Source organism: Thermobia domestica, chromosome 9 (genome assembly GCF_964235325.1).
Source record: "Thermobia domestica chromosome 9, izTheDome1.hap1.1, whole genome shotgun sequence".
Classification (NCBI taxonomy): domain Eukaryota; kingdom Metazoa; phylum Arthropoda; class Insecta; order Zygentoma; family Lepismatidae; genus Thermobia; species Thermobia domestica.
In genome coordinates, this window is record NC_137462.1 from 228,602,080 (window position 1) to 228,623,661 (window position 21,582).

General features: G+C 39.8%; 1 protein-coding gene across 1 annotated transcript in view; it reads left to right on the forward strand.

The window, feature by feature from the left end:
- The window catches only part of LOC145660613 (adhesion G protein-coupled receptor L3-like), an 880,165-nt gene that overhangs the window by 352,516 nt on the left and 506,067 nt on the right, over positions 1-21,582 (forward strand). Inside the window, exon 5 of the mRNA XM_081725881.1 lies at positions 8,644-8,799. Within this exon, the coding sequence (XP_081582007.1) occupies positions 8,644-8,799 (156 nt within the window). The remainder of the gene's footprint in view (positions 1-8,643; positions 8,800-21,582) is intronic.

The following is a 21,582-nucleotide window of genomic DNA, read 5'->3' on the forward strand; positions in this document are numbered from 1 at the left end:
ATACGTCTCTGCGATAATGCGTATTTGGGCTGGCCTCTTACACCTTCCTTCCACTAGTCTCAACTAACAAACTCAAAAGTGTCTCCGGCGATGAACCGGTAGAATGGTATTCTTTAGACATGGAGTCGGTCGTCCTCCAATGGTGGGATCTGCTTGTCTCCAATGATCTTGCACCTTCTTCAACTTCGTGGCGAATACCCCTTGTTATTGTGTCCCCCTTGGTTTTGTGTCGCTGAAGGATGATGACTTTGGAGTTCAAAGAATCGGGAGTGTCAGGCTATGCATGAAGGTATGCGGAAAGGCAATGAGGAAATTAGTCGTGTTTATTAACAAATATGCGGTTACAAAAGCTGTCTGAGAGTGTACAATCTTGATCAAAGTTTTCTTACGATGAATTTTCAAAAGTTCATGATTCTGCCGTTGATAATGCAATTTAATAAAATAATTGAATTTAGCGAATTAAGTTAAGAGTTTACACAATTATCTCATGGTCACTTTACATCTAATACACAGTTACTTCACACTGTAAGGAAAATCAAAGATGGCAACCAGAGGCTAGAATTGAACAGTATTCACCAGATAATAGCATATGCTGATGATGTAAATTTAATAGAAGAACAATAGAAAGAAATGCAGAGATCTTATTAAACGCTTGCAGGGACATGGGTTTAGAAGTAAATGCATAGAAAATTAAATACTTGGAAGTGTGTCGGGACCGTAATACGGCAAATTATGGATACGTTAAAATATTAAATAATACTTTTTACAAAGTGGGTACTTTCAAATATCTAGGATCAATATTAACAGACGAAAACCATATTCACGAACAAATTAAATGCCGCCCAAAGCAGGGAATTCGTGTTAATATTCGGTTCAAAATCTCTTGTCGTCGCGAATTCTGTCGAGGAATTTGCAGTTTAAAATATATAAAACGATAATCGTGCCTGTTGTTCTGTATGGTTGCGAAACATCGTCGCTTACTCTGAGGGAACATAGACTGAAAATACTAGAGAATATGATCCTGAGATTAATATTCGGACCCAAGAGGAAAGGGAATGGGAAATGGTGAAAACTTCATAACGAGGAACTACATAATTTATACGGTTTACCCAACATTGTTAAGGTCATCAAGTCTAGGAGGCTTAGGTGGGCAGGTCATGTAGCTAGAATGAAAGAAAGTAGAAACGCTTTCAAAGTCTTGACTGGAAGACCAATCTGAAAACGACCATTATGAAGACCTCGGCGCAGATGGTCACGCAGATGGTCTCTATATCACGACAATATAGAGATAGATCTCGCAGAGATAGGAGTACAAAGTAGAAACTGGGTCCAATTGGCTAAGCATAGAAGAATTTGGAAAGCTTTTGTGAACGCGGCATTGAACCTCCGGGTTCCGTAGGCTGTAAAATTAGTTAGCTAGCTTGCTAGCTATTATTGATATGCGTTCTCCGAATTCCAGAAAATGTTGGAGTTCCTGTCCCAAGTGGGAGTGACCGAGACCGGTAGTCAGCCCAAAAATGTAGGGGGTGCCCGGCTGAAGTTAGCGGGGCCCGATCTAACCATATTATAGTTCATCACCATGTTATAGTTCATTTTCAAGTCTTCCTTGAAAATTTTAGTGGCCCAGCAAAAATTTAGGGGCGGCAAGACCCCCTATATCCCCGTGGATACGGGCTTGGAGTGACCCCTTTACATTTATGTCGTTATTAGACATAGATTTGAAATTACACTATTGATATGCTTCTCCTTTTCATCAGTTATACATAGTTGCTTACAAGAAACATAACGAGTTTACACGACACATTGCTAGGTATTTTTCTCATAGCTCATTGAGATTTAACGTGATTACGCTTATGTTCCGAGGCTAAGGAAGACAATGATGATAAATGAAATGATGATTAATGAAGAAAAATTACAATGAGATTAGAAATGCAAATGATTAGGAAGAAAGGAAGCAAAATGAAAACACACGTACAATGTTATGCACCATACGCTTTAATAACTGGAGTGAAACTTGGAGCCCTTTTCAACGTAGAAAACGCGGAGAACGTACTTCAAATATATTTGTGAACTAGTGTGCACTTCCCTCAATTATAGAAACTTGTTTCTCTAGAGATGATCTAGCTATGGGATGGATCTTGTTGTTTCCTGAAGGAACTTGAAAAGAAGATTTCTTTTTCGTTCTTATGAATTTCAATGGACTGCTCACAGACGTAGCCACTACTTAGAGCATCTTATTTTATTACATAAAATTTTCCAAGAGATTTTCTTGGCTACCATGAAACTACATTCATTATTAGTCGATTACCGAATGTAGCTTATTTATGGCTTGAGAAGAGAAAATATGCAGGCCTGAAAAAGGCTATTTAGTTGAAGCAAATGACAGTAGTCAGAATTGCAGTCATATATACTCCTCAAATAACAGGAAGAATCTTTAGTACAACAGGTATATAAAAAGGTAATCGGAAAAACAATTTCACTTGTTCTCTGTTTTCACGAACCAATGGCAACTATGACAAGCCGCGTGCCAAAGGACAAACCGAGCTAATAATAATAATAAATATTTAGAATTTATTATTATTATTCATACTGTATTTCTGACAACAGTGTTATATACCTAATTTTATCTTCCCTAATCATAAGTCATTGTTGTGCTTATCCAATTGAAACTAGTCATCAGCAAATGCGAGACAACCAGTTTTGCACACCAGTCTTGCTCTTGACGTTGGTCTTGCTTGCAAGAATCTTGCAAGTCTTGCTTTTAAGAAATCTTATGCTTTTCAAAGGTAAAACTCTGGATATAAGGGATAATAAATTCTACAATGCGCCAATAGTAACGTAAATACAATGTGTGTTTTTAAATGTAATATAGTTATATAGTTTACCTTCGTGTAAGTATGATAGTGTACATCATAGGCGATGACCTTTTTTTATATATCTATATCTATATATATATAAATAAATATATATATATATATATATATATATATATATATATATATATATATATATATATATATATATATATATATATATATATATATATATATATATATATATATATATATATATATATATATTTTAGTGAGTGCCCACGCTTCACTACTAGTAAGATAAATCACAATGTTCAGTAATCTTTTTATATTTTTTAACAGATCCAATATTCCACTGGTTTTCAAACTGGGCAGGCTACCTCTGAGACGCATGAGAAAAAATCAAGACGCACAGATTACTGAAAATTCATGAATTGCAAAACTATTTTTAGATTCTAAAGGCGTCAAATATTTTTCTTTTGAACCCCTATTAGCTAATCTTTGTATTGAACAAACTTCCAATTAAATATCGAGATTTTGCTTTACTGATCCGAATATGTACTCTATAAGGCAGAAACATGGACATTCGCAAAAGCGATGAAAAATGAGAAAAAGAGAGGATTAGCTGGGTTGAACGCAAAATGAATGAGGTGTTGGAAATAGTAGTAGTAGCACACTAGTAGTAAGGTTGGTTGGTACACCGTTGGGAATGAATGTTTTTGTCAAAACGGTGGATGATGGTCGGTGCGAGCCTATAGCGGAAAAACTTACGTTCGCCCAACGTTGGCCAACCAACTATTCTCCCGACCTTCACGTAACGACACTAGAATTGAATGTTTTCCCAAATCAAGAAATAAGTTACTTTAGCGTTGGCTACGTGTCGGGGAACCGCTTTACGAAAACCACTTTTCCCACTACTCGGCCATTTTGTTTTGTCGTTGTCTGATGGTCACTAAATCCATCATACTTGATGCTTGTAGAGTGCGTTACTGCTCATGCGTAGTTCTTCACTCCATCTTGTTGTGTTCCAATTACGAAAACAAAAAAGGAGTTCGTGTTGTGTGTATTGAATCATTTTCCTTACATAGTGTAGGCTTTTAGTGAGCTTTTTTTAAAGGAAGAAGATTTACAACGTACTACAACTGTCAAATATCCAACACTTGTAACGTGCGAGGTGGTGTCCGAGTTGCCCTCTCCGCTGGTCTAGTGGCTAGCACGTGTGCCTTTGGTGTAAGAGGTCAAGAGTTCGATTCTCAGTGGGAGACCCTTTGAAACTTTAACTGTTCTCGATATTTTGGTGTCCTTGGTGTCCTTGTCGTTCTAGGTTACTGGAAAAATTAGTAAAAGAATTGAAAACCAAGTAATAAGTAGTTTTAAAAAATTTGGAAGCATGCCTTCTCGCCAATCGAACAACTGGGATTTGTGTCCAGTACACTGCTGCTTCTACTTTTCTTTTCCTGCACGGTCGAAGTACAACTAAAAATTAATCGAAAATTTAAAGACCCTGAACTAATGAAATAATCAGAATATCTCAGGAATACCATATAAAAAGTCAAACGTACCAAACCGAATGCATCACCACCCTACTCCATTTGCCGCAAGGACACGTTGGGGAATGTCAGGGGATTATGCTAGAATTAGTTAGGTAAACGTCAGCATTTGGATGGTGAACCACCAATCAACGTCGAGGTTTAGCTGGGCTAATGTAGGGAGACTGGTGGCATTTGGTTTGGTGAACGAAGGCCCAATATTCTGAATGTCGTTGAGGTTTGGTTGGCCCAACGTTGGGAGATGGTTGGGGATTAGTTTGGTAAACCTTCGTTTGGTTAAAAAATGGTTGCAAAGCGGCCAAGAAAAGAAGAATTTTAAATGTAATTAAGATTAGGAAGGGGAACTAGTTGGGACATTGGCTGAGGAAAGAACTGTATTATGTGTGACGTGCTAGAGGGTTTGGTGGAAAGAAAGGGAAGGAGGGGGAAGGGAGTCTATAATTGAAGGAAAGTATTAAAACAGAAAATTGCTACGTCAAGACAAAGATACTAGCTTAGGACCACCGTACATCGAAGCTTCTCAGTTGCAGCAACTGACTTGCCAACAATGGCAGAATATCTATGATGATGATGATGGTGATAATATGTTTAGCAATATTGGTCAAAAAAATAAAAAGTAAAATAATAATGATTTAAATATAATCAATTCTCTTAATATTTTAGAATAATTTGAGTGAAAACTAAAAACGACTCACCTGTCTATGTCTTTTGTGTAAACTCAATTTATATGTATAGATACTTTTGACCTATATTAGAAATACAAAACAACATAATCGAAATCCAAGTTATTTGAAATAATTGTACAAAATCACTCTCACTTGTGAGTATGGTTTATTTATTTTTGAATAATGTTATACAGCAAAATCCTTGATATACCGTATACCTGAGGAGGCTAAAAGTTTCATTGATAACTAATTATTCAAAATATAAGCATTCGGCCATGAAATTAAACTTGCGGCCAGATGCACTAAGTTTTTGTCAATGTCATGAAAATGTTATTTCGATATTAATTTTATGAGCAAACACTAAAATTTTCCAATTGATGCTTGAGCCTCGGAGTCAAGGCCATACTCATGTAGTCGGCACATATGGTGTACGGAATTACCGATGTTCAATACTACATTTCTCTTTAGTTTTGGTAGAAGAACATCACTAATATGTTTTGAAATGAAATGAAATGTAGTTTAACATCCTACGATTATGCACTGAGGCTAAGGGAGACGGTGATGATAAGAAGTGAATGAAATGGTGGGATGAAGAAAGTAGAAAGAAACGGAAAAATCTCAAGAAAACCCACGCACACGGTGTTTGTCTACCAAAAAAGTTCACATGGCGCAAGCTGGGATTGAACCAGGGACCCCATGCACCAGAGGTGAACGCTCTATTACTGAAGCGGTACTTGCGCAAGAGTTTTGGTCTTGGTCTTAGTCTTTCAGGTATGGTCTTATTCTTGCTCTTGGTCTTGCACCCCTTTCTCTTGGTCTTGGTCTTGCATGCAAGACTCTTGTAAAAACTGCAAGACTAGGTTCTTGCGCTCATCACTAATTGAAACAGTATCTACTTAATATTGTTCTGCTTATTTACTCATATATAAAAAAGTAAAACAAGTATATGTGGTGTTTATTGATCTACAAAAGGCTTTTGACTGCGTGAATTGGGAATTGTTGTTGGAAGTTCTAAAGAAGGTTCGGTGGAATGAATTGATTGAAGACTCATAAGAAAGTTATATATGAATTAACAAGTAAATATTAGAATAAGGGAGAAAATAATAGAGGACAGTGGAATTGGAAGGGGAGTTTGACGTGGGTGCTGCCTCTTGCCAACATTATTTAATATATATCTAGAAGAGGTAGTGAAAAAGAACCTACAAAACGAGGACAGCATTTCAGTAGGAGATAGAATGATTAGGTGTATACGGTTTGCAGATGATATGGTGCTTGTTGTGGAATCTGAAGGGAAAATGAATAAGATGTTAGAAAACTTGATGAAGAGCTATGAAGAAAATGGGATGATAAATGTTAAAAAGACAAAAACCATGGTGACCGTAACGAAGCGGTTAGTGTCAAATATAGAAATAGAAGGGGATAAAATAGAACAGGTAAATAGTTTTCGACACCTTTGTAGTATTATCAGTGATGATATGAAGTTTGAACGTGAAATAAAAGTAAGAATAGGAATGGCAAAAAAAAAAAAGTCTTTAGGAGGAAGAAAATACTATTTTGTGGAACCTTGAATAAAGAGTTAAGGAAAAGACTCATAAAATGCTTGATGTAGAGTATTGTTCTGTAGGTCAGAAACATGGACATTATGCAAAAATGATGAAAACTGATTGGTAGCTTCTGAAATGTGGATGTGAAGAAGAATGGAGAGAATTATCTGGTTCGAGCGGAAAACGAAAAAGAGGGCCTTAGAAATGGTGGGAGAGAAAAGCAATTTCAGACATTATTAAGAAGAGGTATTTATTAAGAAGATAAATTGGTTGTGACATTGGCAAGAAGGAACTGTATTATGAGGGACGCGCTAGAGAGTATGGTGGCGGAGAAAGAGAGAGGGGATAAACAGGCTACAATTAATGGATGATATCAAAACAGAAAAATCGTACTGGAAAACGATGGGTTAGCGGATGACCGTGGAGCATGGAAACTTCTAAGTTGCGGCAAGTGGCGTGCCAATACTGGCAGAATACCTATAATGAAATTTACTAGCGCTGCTAGACCACTATTCATAAATTCATAACAGCAATTCATAAATGGAAAATCTCTCTCTCCTAGATTTGTGTGATTGTTGAGGTATAGATGGACTAGCTTGAGTTTCTATGGGGATACATTGATTAAAATAACAGGGGAAGCGAGCATAAATATTTGAGAAATTGAGTATCTCACGATTCTGTAACTTAGAAACATGAAACTTGGTATATGAATCTTTCATTTAAAATATGCTGACCAGCGTTTGTCCAGCGTTTTTGAAAAGTTTAGTTTTGAAGGAATAGAGGTCAAAAGTTAGAAATCTAATTCGTTGATAGAGATGAAGGTCGTTCCCTCTCCACAACCACATCTGTATATACAAATGCATATATGTATGTGGATTTCAACCAAACTTTGTACACAAATGACCTTTAATTTTAAAAAAATAGAGCTGTGAGAATAAGACCTAACATCTCTAGGCTGGGAAGGTGTGTGTGTCTGTGAGTAAAAATATTCGCAAATGACCGATTTTAGTGTTCAGTCTATAGTTTTCTGAGTCACTGAGATGAATAGTGACACTTTTGATGCCACTTAAGTTCAAGCGCAGAACCTATCGGTATGATGGAGAGTACTCGTAACAGAGTTATTATCATTACCTTTTCATTAAAATGCAAAATAGTTTGAAATTTAGTATCATGCAGATATTGGCAAATAGACATTATTTGGCACACCCTGGGATATCACTGTTCACAATGGATACTAAGTTACAAGGGATTGAAAAAATGACTTTTTAAAAATATTTTATTTCGAAAAATTGCTTAGATAAGTCCCTCATTCAATTCAATAGATGTGAAGATCGCAATGCCGTTTATAGCAATTTAATATCTCAAAACGTTCTGAAGATGTCGTAAAAACTTTTAAAGTTTGTAACACTGCTTAAAATTGTATAATATCGAGAACTTATTCCAATTATATTCCAACTTATTCCAACTTATCCAATTCCAAGTATTTTTGTAATGTTGAGAAGCAAATTATATCAAGAATTGCTTTAAGAAGTTCCCACAAACACGCCATTTTAAGCAATATATCAAATGAATACTACCATCTAAATGGTTTGAGATATCAAATTGCTGTAAATAGCGTTACGGTCTTTATGTCTTTATGTCTTTATGTATGTTATTGGGTCCTGTAAGAAAGTCAGATTTTGAGAATTCCTTCTAACTTTGTTTCTACTTGTTCGACATACGTCATATGATGACTATAGTATTCGACACACAAAATGTTATGATGTGTATTGCCCTTTCCATCTTGCTCGTATTATTATTATTGTAGAATGGTTCGAAATTTGGTTATTTTTTTTAAGTTTGTGATACAGTAACATCCTTAACTTGAAACAAAGTAACCAATATTTTGTAATATATGCGCATAATGAATATGCTATTGTAAGTTTTTGTTTCACATGTAAATTTGAAATATGTAATAATTTGACGTAGTGCTGTTTGAAACAATACTACTTTATGGTAACATTTTAAGAAAATGTTTGTTGTTCTTACTGTTAAATGAATGAAGCTCATCATAATTTTTCTATGTTTGAAGCGCAGTGGAGTGAATGGTCTAACTGCAGTGCATACTGTGCACGCGGAACAAAGAATCGAGTGATGCTTTGCGGAGCTAAGAAGTCAATTTGTACTGCAGATCAATGGAAAGAAGAAACACAGGAATGTAACTCATGGAATAAGACCTCTTGTCCATGTAAGTAAATATCATAATTCCTTGTATGGTCTTGAAAACAAAAGTTCGTTATGTAAGAAAATACCAAAGTGCACCGACCCCCAAATAAAAAGCTGCATAAAACCGAATTTTGCAATATGTGTCCTTGAGTTAGAGGAATATTTAATAATGAATTTGAAGGCAATCGTCGTCATCTCGCGATCAGCAGTCTCTAATTAAAACGATTGTTGTGATTGGCAGCCATTGGATTATGAAAACAATATTAAATAAATCCCTTGGCAACTTCAATTGTATGCCTATTTTAGGTGTGGTATTAGGTCTTTTTCATTAACGAATAAAGAACAATACAAAATAAGTAATTTGTAGTCCAGCGGCTCCAATTTCAATATAATTTCTTAAAGTGTATTTTAAGAATTTTCTCTGCTTTATTTTACCATCAAATTTCAAACCATACCCATCAAAGAATAAAGAATAATACATACTGTTTATTTGTAGTGACACCAATACTAATTGCAGTTAGATTAGTTACAATGAAGTTTACGAATTGCATATTATTTTGTAGCGTAAGGAAAATCTTTCACATCGGTGCTTGATCAAATAATAAACAACACAAAATCATTAAATTGTACTCCTATTAATGAAATCTATTTCAAAGCAACTTGCGAGTTTGTTACCATTCGATGATCCTAGGTCGCTGTTCTACGACAGTGGATCAAAAACTCTTCGACCTAGAGTAGAAAGAAAAGACCATGCTTTGAGCTCTCTTTTTCAACGTAATCCTCCTGCAATTCAATGTACAAATCGATTTTCCAAAATTTGCATCCATTAAAAAAAACTCTTCGATTTGTTCAAATGCTACTCTACTTCACTAACATTATCATCAGATTCAATTGTTTTTGCCCCGTAAATGATCCTTCAAATCAGCATGACTTTCTTAAACATTATGTAACTGCATTCTTACTTAGTGAAACCGTTCTGACTTCATGTCACTCTTGCCAATCACTACACTACATAATCATTCTTGTTGCAAACACTGCTCCGGTCCTACGAGCCAATAGGGCAGTAGCTATTGGATTTTCGCCTCATTTACCATTTCAACAGCACCATTTGTTCCTATCCACAAGTAAACGTCACCACGTTAATACTGGCGTCTCTCCCGGGTACGATTTAATTTTAAAATATCATCATTGCACTGGATACTATATATATGTATCAGACCAGGGTCCCTATCAAACTTTGCAATACATCTTCAATACCTCAACATCTATCACATCATGTCTGACTTTAATATGCATAGCATAGCACACTCTAAAAACGGTATTGTTATATTCAACCATATTTTTTTTGCCTGCTAGCAATTGCTAGCAACTACCCGAAGAGGGTTACGCCCTCTGTAGGGGAAGAGAGGTAGATGTACTATTGTAATATATGGAAACAATAGATGGGCTATGGGTGGTTAAAGAAGCATTTTTATTATCAAGCAATTCAGGTCATTATGGTTTTAAGAACCATAATCATGAGGTTGGTTTAAGGTTTAGATGTGAAAGAGCATCAAAGCAGATGGATGAGAGCAGATGAGAATGAAGTGCAGTTGACATCACAACACATAGGTTTTGTTAGTATGACAAATGCGTGTTATCTTCTCGCCTAGGGGCGACGCTAGGCATTGATGAAGACAAGGGTGCCCTGTTAAAACGGTAGGTGTTACGGTGCATATGATGGCCAGATATGAGGGAGATGAGCATCTGAAGAATATGGTTCGTAGTAACGACTGTCTGGGTGGTCAGGGGGAATAGTGTAGCGGTAGAGAGTAAGCAGTAATGAAAGCGGAGGAATGAAAGCAGCAGAGGGGGAGAGATTACGGGCGTGTTCTTCAAATGTTTGCTGTAAAAGTGGATGGTTGGACTGCAGACGGCGGGTAATATATTTTGTGCGAAGTGTTTCCAGATGATAGAGGATGTGTGGAAATGTAAGCCGATCATAGAGGTCCCGAGTTGGACTGGGCAACTTAATTCGAAAGGCGATGCGCAAGGCATGTCGTTCAAGAATTCGTAGTTTCTCATAGTATGATGGTGGTGCAGATAACCAGGCGGTGAAACCATAAACAAGTATAGGTCGCAGAAAAACTTTATAGGTGTTCAGGATAGTAGTCGCAGAGAGTCCCCAGGTTGTTCCAGTAAGACTTTTCAGCAAATTGAGACGACTATATGCCTTTTTTGCGATAGCTTGTAAATGGGCCGACCACGTAAGGCGGTGATCGAAAGTAAGGCCAAGATATTTGACAGCACGAGAAGGTTTGAGAGGTACATCTTGAACAGTAAGATTCAAGAGACGAGGATTACGGTGAATACGAGAACGGTATTTCGGTGATAGGAATACAATAGCTTGCGTTTTCGTCGGATTTACTTTCAAGCGCCAGTGAGAGCACCAGTCGACAAAGGTATTGATAGCATCTTGTAAGGCCAAATTAAGTTGGTGGATAGTTTTACCAGTGGCGAGCAGTGCAGCGTCGTCTGCATACTGAAAGAATTGTACTGCAGGTGGAACAGCAGGAAAGTCGGCAACATATAGAATGTACAGTAAGGGTGACAAAGCCGATCCTTGTGGAACCCCAGAATGAAGAAAGATTGGAAAGGAGTAACTGAAATTAATATAGACGTAGGCCAGGCGACAAGTGAGAAAATTAAAAATGAAGCGGAGATAGGCAATAGGCAATCTGAGTTGCTTCAGTTTATAATTAAGAGCTGGATGCCAGACCTTATCGAATGCCTTTTCCAAGTCAAATAGGACCAAGCAAGATGGATGTCCTGTGTTAAAATGGTTGTAGATGGAATTAGTAAGGCGAAGTAGTTGGTCGTTGATGCTGAAAGAGGGTCTAAAACCAGCTTGTTCAAGAGGAAGGCTGTTGTGTAGTGCCAGATAGCAGTGAAGACGTTTGACAACGATACGCTCCAGAATTTTGCAAAATGTTGATGTTAATTGAATGGGACGATAAGAGCTGACAGTGTGAGCAGGTTTGCCTGGTTTGAGAAACATGAGAGTCTTGGATGTTTTCCAGTCGACAGGGACATAGCCAGTACGAAGAATAAATGTATATATAAGAGAAAGCAAATATAAAACAGTATAGGGGCTTTCTCGAACGTGCCTGTATGTAATAGAGTCTATACCAGGAGCTGTTTTACGCCTATGAGCAACAACAGAAGTAATGTCAGATATCAAGACTGGCTCAGTAAGAGGGTTGTTCTCGGGAAGAGTATGTTGAATATTTGGCTGTAAATGTGGAGAGTCAAGATGGAGCCTGTCGACGGGATGAGGACGATGAGGTAAATCAGGTGTCAGTGGTGTAAATATTTCCTGAAGGTACTGTGCAAAAGCATTAGCCTTGTCAGTATCGGTATGAAGAGGCGTATTATTGTCAATAAGAGGGTAAGTTGTTCGAGTATTTTGCCCAGTGAGTTGCCGAAAACGCTTCCAATACTGCGTTGGATGAGAAAGAGAACCGAGATGATTGCAAGTTTTGATCCAGCTCCGTAGTTTGTAAGCTCTGAGATAGTTGTGAACGGTGCGTTGAAGTTGTCGGTGGTGATGCAGGGAGTCTAGGTTGCCAGTAGCGACGAAATCCCTATAAAACTGACGAGAACGTTTTATCAACGGCAGGTATTGTGGAGGCAAAGATGGTCGAAAGGCAGAAGTAGTAGATGTAGGAATGTATTTGGCAGTAGCATTTTGCATGACAGTAGTCAGAGATTCGAGACAATGATAGAGGTCTGATTCGGTACTTGGTGGCGATAGATCAGAAAGATTTTCTGTGAGATGCGATCGGTATGCAGTCCAATTTGCCTTATCATAACGATAGGTAGTTCGTGGAGGTATATCCTGAGCAGTAGCTGAACGAGTTGTAATAAGGAGTTTGATAGGAGCATGGTCGCTGCCAATGAGGTCAAGTACCTCAACAGAGCTACGATGAGAAATGTTGCTCGACACAATAACTATTTCCGGGGTAGTCTGGCTAGAAGGCCTGGTAGGTTTCGGCAGTGGTAGTGTCACACTGGTAGTATGGCTAGTGATATAATTGAGAAACTGGTCTCGCTGAGTCACCGGACGGCTATGTAAATTCACGTCTGCCATGATTATGTAGGTGCGAAAATTATTAGAGATGTATTGGAAGAAATTGTATGGAATATCATGACCAGGACGGATATACAAAGTTGCAACTGTTACATAGAGTTCTTTATGGTACAAAGATGTGATAAGATGTTCAGGAATATTTTGTAAAACGGGTAAATGACTGCGAAATGGGATGGAAGGAGAAAACCCAATCGCTACTCCCCCGTTGGCTCGCCTGGCTGCTATGGTGCTATCCTGCCGTAACAATTGAAATCGAGGTATGCGACATGCCATGTTGTGTGAGAGATGAGTCTCATTAAGCAGAAAGGCAAGGATCTTTTCTTCAAGCAAAAGCGCTTCAAAGAGTGGCTTGTGCTGTGACAGAGAACGTATGTTCAAAAACAAGAAGGAGAGCGCCATAATGCAATGAAGAGAGACATGGTGGCTTTCAAACCTCGGTTTCCAGTACATTTGAATGATAGTAAACATTATTGCCAGAATATGTGGGAGAGATGTTAACGTTGAAAATGGCCTTGGCTGCGTACTGAATTTGTTGAGCGATGTGGTTACGTAAGAATGGGTGAATGTTTTGTAAAGACAGAGTAAGAAATGTTAAAATCTGATGGACAGTTACAGGCTGTTGAAGAGCGGGATTTGAAGGTGGTTGGATTTGTTCAGGTATGCGCAGTGGCACTACTGTCTCTGGTTTTGATGGCTCAGGAGCTGGTTTGGATCGGCATTTGTAACTATATGTTGGGTGTGAATTTTCTTGACATGTGGAGCACGTCGGAGGTGATTTCAAATTAGTACAGCTACGTGTAGGATGTGGGCCGGAACAGTAACCACACTTAAATGGGTTTCTGCACTGAGATGTAGAGTGTTGTCCATAGACCTGACAGCGCTCACAGCGAAGAGGTAATGGAGAAGAAGTCCTGGATGGTTCCACACGATGGCGCTGTTTGTAGATATATGCACCACGAGTTAGCAGGTCATCAATGGTCTGCTGTGAATTTGTAAGTACGCGCACCATGTATGTCGGACCATGGTCGCCTTTGATCCGGATGCATTTGATGATAAGGTAGCCCTCTAATTTCAGTTCTTCGAGGATCTCATCGTCGGTATAACTCGGATCTACCCCGCGAATAACTACAGAAAGAATAGGTGATTTCTTCGGCGGAGGTGGCTGTTTGGTACGTTGGTCACTGAGCTTGGTCATTGTAGATTGTTTTCCGAAAATCTCGAAACTGAACTTGTTCCGAATTGTACGGAGAAACTCTGGATCAGGTGTCTTGATAATCATTCCGTTCCTGGTCTTTATCATTTGAGTGATATTGACACGAGGTAGGTATTTAGTAATCTGAACGAAAAGAAGTTTTGTATTTGTGAATTTCGGGTCAAAGTTCTGAAGTAAATAAGAATAGATGGTAGGTCGACCCGGAGGAGGTAGATTAGGAAACTGGTTATCATCTCGAATATCAATATTCATGGAAGATTCAGAACTAGCGTCGCTGATTTTATGTTGTCGTTTAGCAGGCGGCAGTTTTGTTGAAGCTACTGGTGAACGGGAGCGAGCTGAAGAGCCCTGGCTGGTAGAGATCCGTTCCAATGAATGACATCTCCGGCGCACCGATTTCCCGGAAGAACAAGAGGGTTGCGGTACAACTGGTGGTAAACCGGAGTGTTGACCACTCACAGGTTGAGATGCCATAAGGCACGTCTCGGTTGATGATAATCTTCGTACTGTAGTAAGGTGTAGTGGAAATGATGATGATGAAGAAGAAATGATGTATGAATGATGAAGCTAAGCTTCCAAAAATCTTGTACACTGGTGTGTACGGTAAGGCAGTATCCACTTGGGTGAAACCCTTAGTCTCTCCCACTCTCTCACCCGTTGCTGAGACTTGCCGTACTTGCGTCCACAAACACGTAATAGTCACAGCCTGGACTTGACACTGAGAAAACAATGCCTCCAATGGGAAAGCTGGAAACCAGCGAAGTATCAACCATAATTATGGTCGAATGTAACTATATACAGTATTGTTAATATAGCGCCAGCAAGAATTATGACTCGGAGTACAATATTATATTGTTAAAAATCTCTAGCTGGGTCAACAAAAATTATGGCTGTCCTAGACATATTTATGATATTAACAACTATACCAATTATTGTACTTGCAACTATACAGCTCCTATATAGTTGGAAATACTATATAGAATGGTTGTCGAGACCATCACAAGTTTTATTATGGCTGTCCCAACAATATAAGACATGTTCCTTTAACCATACTCAAAATGGTTGCTGTATCGTATACACTTACTATAATAATAACCTATTTTGTGCTGCAGTGACCATACACTCACAACTCAAAAATTATTTTTAGATGGTATTATCTCTTCAAACACACTGTAAAGCTGTATGAACAGCAAAAAATATAGTGCGACAACACCTTTCAATTCATTACTTATAAAATTGATTTTTTTAGGTTAACCCGATCAAAGGGTTACGCCCTTTCTTCGGTAGGAGGAAAATCTAGGTATAGGGTTTTACTTTTATTGATATTAGGGCATTGAGAGTTTGAGGAGCATTTATTTATTTTATTCTTTTTTGGTCATCATTTTTTCTTCTTCTTCTTTCTTCAAAATGGCTTTGGAGGCATCAATTTCCATAGGGAAGGCATCAGTATACGTAGGGTTATTTATTATTCACTATTGCATTTAGTAGGCCGGGCTATGGTTGTGAAATGAGAGATGAGGTGAAGTGCTGATAGACGCCACAACAAAACACAGGGATATGGTTAGTGTAGACAAATGAATGGTTATCTTCTGCCCTGGGGCGTCACAGGGCTGATGATGACAGATGAAGCCCGCTGCTAACAACATTGATGAAAACACTAGTGCAGAGATGGATAAATGCATGGACTAAGATGAGGTGGACGGTATATAGCAAAATCGGCCTTGTGGGGGTCATTATCGTCTAAAGTCGTATGGTAAAGAGTAAGAAGATGTTGAAGAGGTGTGGCTTGATGTTGAGGAGGGGTATCATGAATGATGTCCTGGTGAAAGGTGTCGAGGAAGAGCGGATTACCTTCGGCAATGACTTTTGTTATGTATTTTGTGCGGAGTGTTTCCAAGTGTTGTAAGATGGTGGGAAAGTTGATACGGCGATAGAGATCGGCAGTTGGTGCTGGTAGTCTTATGCGATAAGCAAGGCGGAGAGCATGACGTTCGGATATTGAAAGTCTAGTATATAGTGCGTCAGGGGCAGAGATCCAGCATATGTGGCCATGTGTGAGAGCAGGTCGAAGGAAAACCTTATAAGTCTTAATAACAGTGTCAGTATGTAAGCCCCAAGTGGTGCCCACTAGCCGCCGGAGAAGGTTTAATCGATTTGTAGCCTGTGATCGGATTTTCTGTAAGTGAGGTTTCCAGCTGAGTTTGGAGTCAAAGATGATTCCGAGGTATGTTACTTTTGATGATGGGCATATGAAAGTGCCATTGACGTGAATATGAAGAAGAGCAGGATTGCGATAAATTCGTGATCGGCAGCAAGGTGGAAGAAAAATGATAGCCTGCGTTTTGAGGGGATTTATGGTTAGGCGCCACTTATCACACCAGGAAGTGAAGGCATCAATTGCTTGTTGGAGTGTTCGATTTATCTGTTGAACAGTGTTGGCTGTGGCGAAAAAAGGTGTATCGTCGGCATATTGGTATAATGAGACATTTTGTGGTAGAGGGGGCATGTCTGCTACGTATAATACATAAAGAAGGGGTGAAAGAACAGAGCCTTGAGGAACACCACAGTGAAGAAAGATCGGATGTGAAAGTGATTGGTTGATGGTAATGTAAGTCATACGATTTGAAAGGAAAGAATGGATACATCTGATGTAGGAGAAAGGAAGATGAAAAGAGAGAAGTTTAGCGATGAGGCCGGCATGCCAAACTTCGTCAAAAGCCTTTTCAAGATCGAACAATAACAGGCAGGAAGGTTTGGAGGTATTGTAATGATTAGTTATGGCAGTCGTGAGGCGTAAGAGTTGATCGGAAATACTGATGTTTGGGCGAAAACCAGCTTGATGAAGAGGAAAGAGGTTTCGTTCAGAAAGATGGGTATGAAGGCGACTGAGTAGTGATGTCAGTTGTATAGGACGGTATGATGAGAGTTCTGTAGGAGATTTATTGGGTTTGGTGAAAAGCAGAGTTTTTGAGATTTTCCATTGTGGTGGATAAAAGCCGGTGCGGAGAATGAAGTTGTATATGGCTGCAAGAAATGTATATAAGACGGGAGGAGAGGCTTTTATGAGTTTATAAGTTATATGGTCAAAGCCAGGCGCCGTGGTACGTTTCGATTTGATGGAGGCTGAGATATCTGCAGGAGTAATGGGATCATTAAGAGGTGAATCGGTGAGTTCATGGTGAATGTTGGGTTGTAGGAGGGGTGAGTGCGAATTTGCAAGGCGTTCGACACGTCGGGTAATAGTTGGATGTGGTAGTTGTACGGTAGGGGTAAATATTTCTTGAAAGAAGGAGGCAAAAGCATTTGCTTTATCAGTATCGGTTTGGAGAGGATGATAATGTGAAATGATAGGGTATGATGTATGTCGAGTTTGACCAGTTAACTGATGGAATTTTTGCCAGAATTTGGTAGGATGTGATGTAGTCGAGAGGGAGTTGCAGGTGGAGATCCAACGTTTTCTCTTATAGGCAGTAAGGTAATTATGAAGCATGCGAGTCCAACGACGATGCTGTGCTAAGGATATAGGATTATGAGTACGTTGAAAGTCACGGAAAGAGCGGCGAGAAGCAGCAAGGATGGAATGATATTGTGGAGGGATCGGAGGTTTGTGTGGATGACGTATACGTAGGGGTATGTTATTGTGGGTGGCTGTGTCAAGAGATGATGTGAGTTGGTCAACAAGGTCATAGAGTTCGTGCTCTGAGGTAGGCTCTTGAAGATGTTGTATCGAATTTGTAAGATCCGCTTGGAAATTAGCCCAATTTGCATGATTATAATCAAAGTAGTGAATGGGCGGTGGTTGTGTTTGAGCTGAGTGGGGAAGAATAATATCGAGTAGTATCGGAGCATGATCGCTTCCGAAAGGTGCGAGAACCCTAAGATTTTGAATATTCAGAGACGCAGAGCTGATAACTATGTCTGGGGAAGTGTTGCTGATGGGGCGAGATGGCGATGGGAGATGATGAAAATCGGCGGCAATGATATTAGAGATGTAGTTGTGAACTGTTGTTTCTCAGCCTGCGGGCGGCAATGAATATTTATGTCTGCCATGATGATGTAATGCCTAAAAGTATTGTCAATGTATTGAAAAAATTCATATGGTATGGGGTGGCCTGGTTGAATGTAGATAGTGCATAGAATGATGATTTTGGTGCGAAAATATAGTGTGACTATGGAATACTCGGGAAGGTTATGTGGCTTTGGAAAATAGTGATTGCGTACCGGGATATTGTGATATGTTCCAATTGCAGTGCCTCCATTTGCTCGTTGGTATGGTCTAGAGCAATCATGACGGTGTAGTTGAAACTGTGGAAAACGGACATGATGTGTAGGTTTGAGATAGGTTTCGTTCAACGCAAAAGCCTGTATTTGTTTCTCCCTTAGGAGTTGTTCAAAAACTGCTTTGTGAGTGAGAAGAGATCGGATATTAATGAAGAGGAAAGTGACTGCCATGAAGATTGAAACTGTTTTAGAAGTTGCTGGGCGATGGTTGTAAATTATAGAGATGGCCATTCTGGTTCTGTTTTAGTAGATGTGATGGAAAAGTGGGCATGTGGACCGGTGTAAGTGGCGGAAAGTTGTAGGCCAAATAATTGTTGGGCTATGTGATCGACCTGCATAAGAATGTGTGGGCGTAAGAAGGGCTGGATATTTTGAAGAACAAGAGTGGTGAAACGGAGCAAGTCTTCAGCTGTGATGGGTTCTCGTAAGGAGTTAGCAGGTGGTGTAGCGGAATCGGTGGTGCGGATGGGAACGGATAGTTCAGGTTTATCAGTTGGCGGAGCAGATTTTTGATGGCATTTATAACTATAGGTTGGGTGTTGTTGATGGCAGGTATTGCATTGAGGTGTTTTTTTCAGGTTAGGACAGTTGTTAGTGGAATGGTCCTCATTGCAGTGTCCACAGCGGGGTGAGTTGGGACAGTTTTTAGTCAGATGTGAGTCATATGTTTGGCATCTTTCGCAGCGGATTGGAAGTGGTGGTGAAGTGCGGGATGGTTCTACTCTATGGCGTCTGCGATAGATATAAGCACCATTTTGCAGCAGATCGTCTACTGTTTCTTTGGATGCTGTAAGAAATCGAACGAGATAGGTGGGACCGGACTGGCACTTGATGCGAATGCATTTGTGAACTTCATAACATTCGAGTCTTAATTCGTCAAGGATTTCTTCATCGGAATATGCTGGTGGAACGCCTTTTATCACCACTGAAAACATGGGTTGGCGTCGAGGCGGCGGTGGTTGCTTTTTTCTGCTTTGAGAAAGAGCTTGGATGTTAGCTTTGTCGCCAAAAATGTGAAAGCCTGCTTTGTTTCTTATTGTAGTAAGGAAGTTTTGGTCTGGAGACTTGATAATTATGCCGTTTCTACTGAAGATGATTTCTGATACATTAGCTCGCGGATAGTATTTCATAAGTTGAATTAGAATGTGTTTAGGATTAGAGTATTTGTTGTCAGCATTTGTGAGAAGATAATTGAAGGTTGCTGGAGGTTGGTTTGAAGCAATGTTTATAGCTAGATCATATAGGTCACTTTCGGAGGCCTGACTGACAGGAGATCTTGATCGAGGACGAGGTTGCTTTTTCTGATTTTGTGATTGTAATGTTTCACCTGATCGTTTCTGAGAATTGGGACCCGTTCTGGGTTTGGCCCCCTTGCACTCCATCGAGTTCACAGGGGACACACCCACGGATCGCGAAGACTGCGGAGTGGCCGAAGCCAGTACAATATGAGAAGTGAACAACAATGATCAGTCAGGATGATGTAAATGATATGATAAAAGAGTGTACAACGATGATGATAAGTTTCACCCTCCAGCACTGATAAGTACTGTCAATCCCAGAGAGAGCATATGCGTGCTGGTCTCTATTGTGCGTATGCTACACAATGTCCTCGAAAGCACGTTAACGATTCTCAGCTAGGCTAGGCTTGGTGCAAAATACAGCTTGTGACGTATGGTACGTCTAGCTGGTAAGAGATCTGTATAAAATTAGCTTAGCTTAGCTTAGCTTAGCTTGAAAGTGTGGTTTTGTGTCGAGTATCGGAAAAAAGTCCCTGACTCGATGACAGCTATAGAAAAGAAAATGATTAGACCTGTGGGGGGTGAGTTAGAATATGAGATACGACGACGTCATGTGACCTTCAGCTGCAACTGTCGCAGTGAGGGGGAAAGTGTGGGTAAAGAGTTATGCTACAACCGTGGCGTCCTGTAAGTTCGTCGGTTTGTATGCGCTGTGCCAATGGCTGCTATAGCGGGGTTGACGTGGCGGGGGAGGTTGGCCCAAAAACGAGTATGGTGTTGATGTAACACGTCCCGGATAGGATATATGTTTAAGTCCTCTAAAAGTTGACGATTGCGCGTATATCGGTCATGGCCTGTTATGATACGAGCTGCCCTGGTTTGCACACTCTCGACCGTGCGCAAGTGACTGAGTGCCGCATGTTTCCATGCTGGACATGCGTAGGTGATTGTGGACAAAATTACAATTTTAAAGACGTGGAGTCTTGTTTCATGACTTAAGGCACTGCAACGCAGAATAGTATAGAGGGCAGACAATTTTCGAAGGGCTCGGTGTTTAATGTCCCTGATATGAAGACCAAAAGTAAGGCCTCGATCTAATATGACTCCCAAGTATTTAGCATGCAGACGGTGCGGAACTTCAATGTTGTCATAGTATAAAAGATGGATGGCTCTGCTGCGTCTTTTGCTATAGCAGACTGCAACGCTCTTATCCGCGTTGATTTTTAGGCGCCAGATGGTAGCCCAACGTTGAAAGACATTGAGTTGGCGCTGCATGTAGTGGTATGAAAGACGAAGATTACTGCTGTTCGTAAAGAAAGCAGTGTCATCGGTGTATGTTGCAGGAAAACAGTGTGGCACAATGGGTAAGTCTGCGGTGTATAAGGTGTAAAGCAGAGGCGAAAGAACCGCGCCTTGAGGCACACCAGATTGAATTGGTTTGGGAGCAGACTTGGTCTGTCCCACAGAGACATGGAAAAAGCGATGAAAGAGGTATGAAGTTAGGAGTTTGAGATAAGGTAAAGAGAAGCCTTGTAAGCGAAGTTTATAAATGAGGCCTGGTAACCACACTTTATCAAACGCCTTCGAGATATCAAGGTATACACCCACAACATATTGTCGTCGATTAAAAGAGGTAGTCAAGTGGTCGACTACCCTCACTAATTGGCTTGTTGTGCTGTGGTTAGCACGAAAACCAAATTGATGGTGGGGGAGTATATCTAGAGTGGTGACGTGCTCGTGAAGTCGGGCGAGAAGCACTCGTTCGAAGAGTTTGCTCACATGAGATAAGAGGCTAATTGGTCTATAGTTTTCTGGGAGAGTCGGATTTTTACCTGGTTTAGGGAGAAGAATGACTTTCGCTTCTTTCCAAGCACGGGGAAAATAGCAAACCTGAAGGATGCCTGTAAATAAAGCAGCAAGATAGAGGAGTAGCTTCCGTGTCCC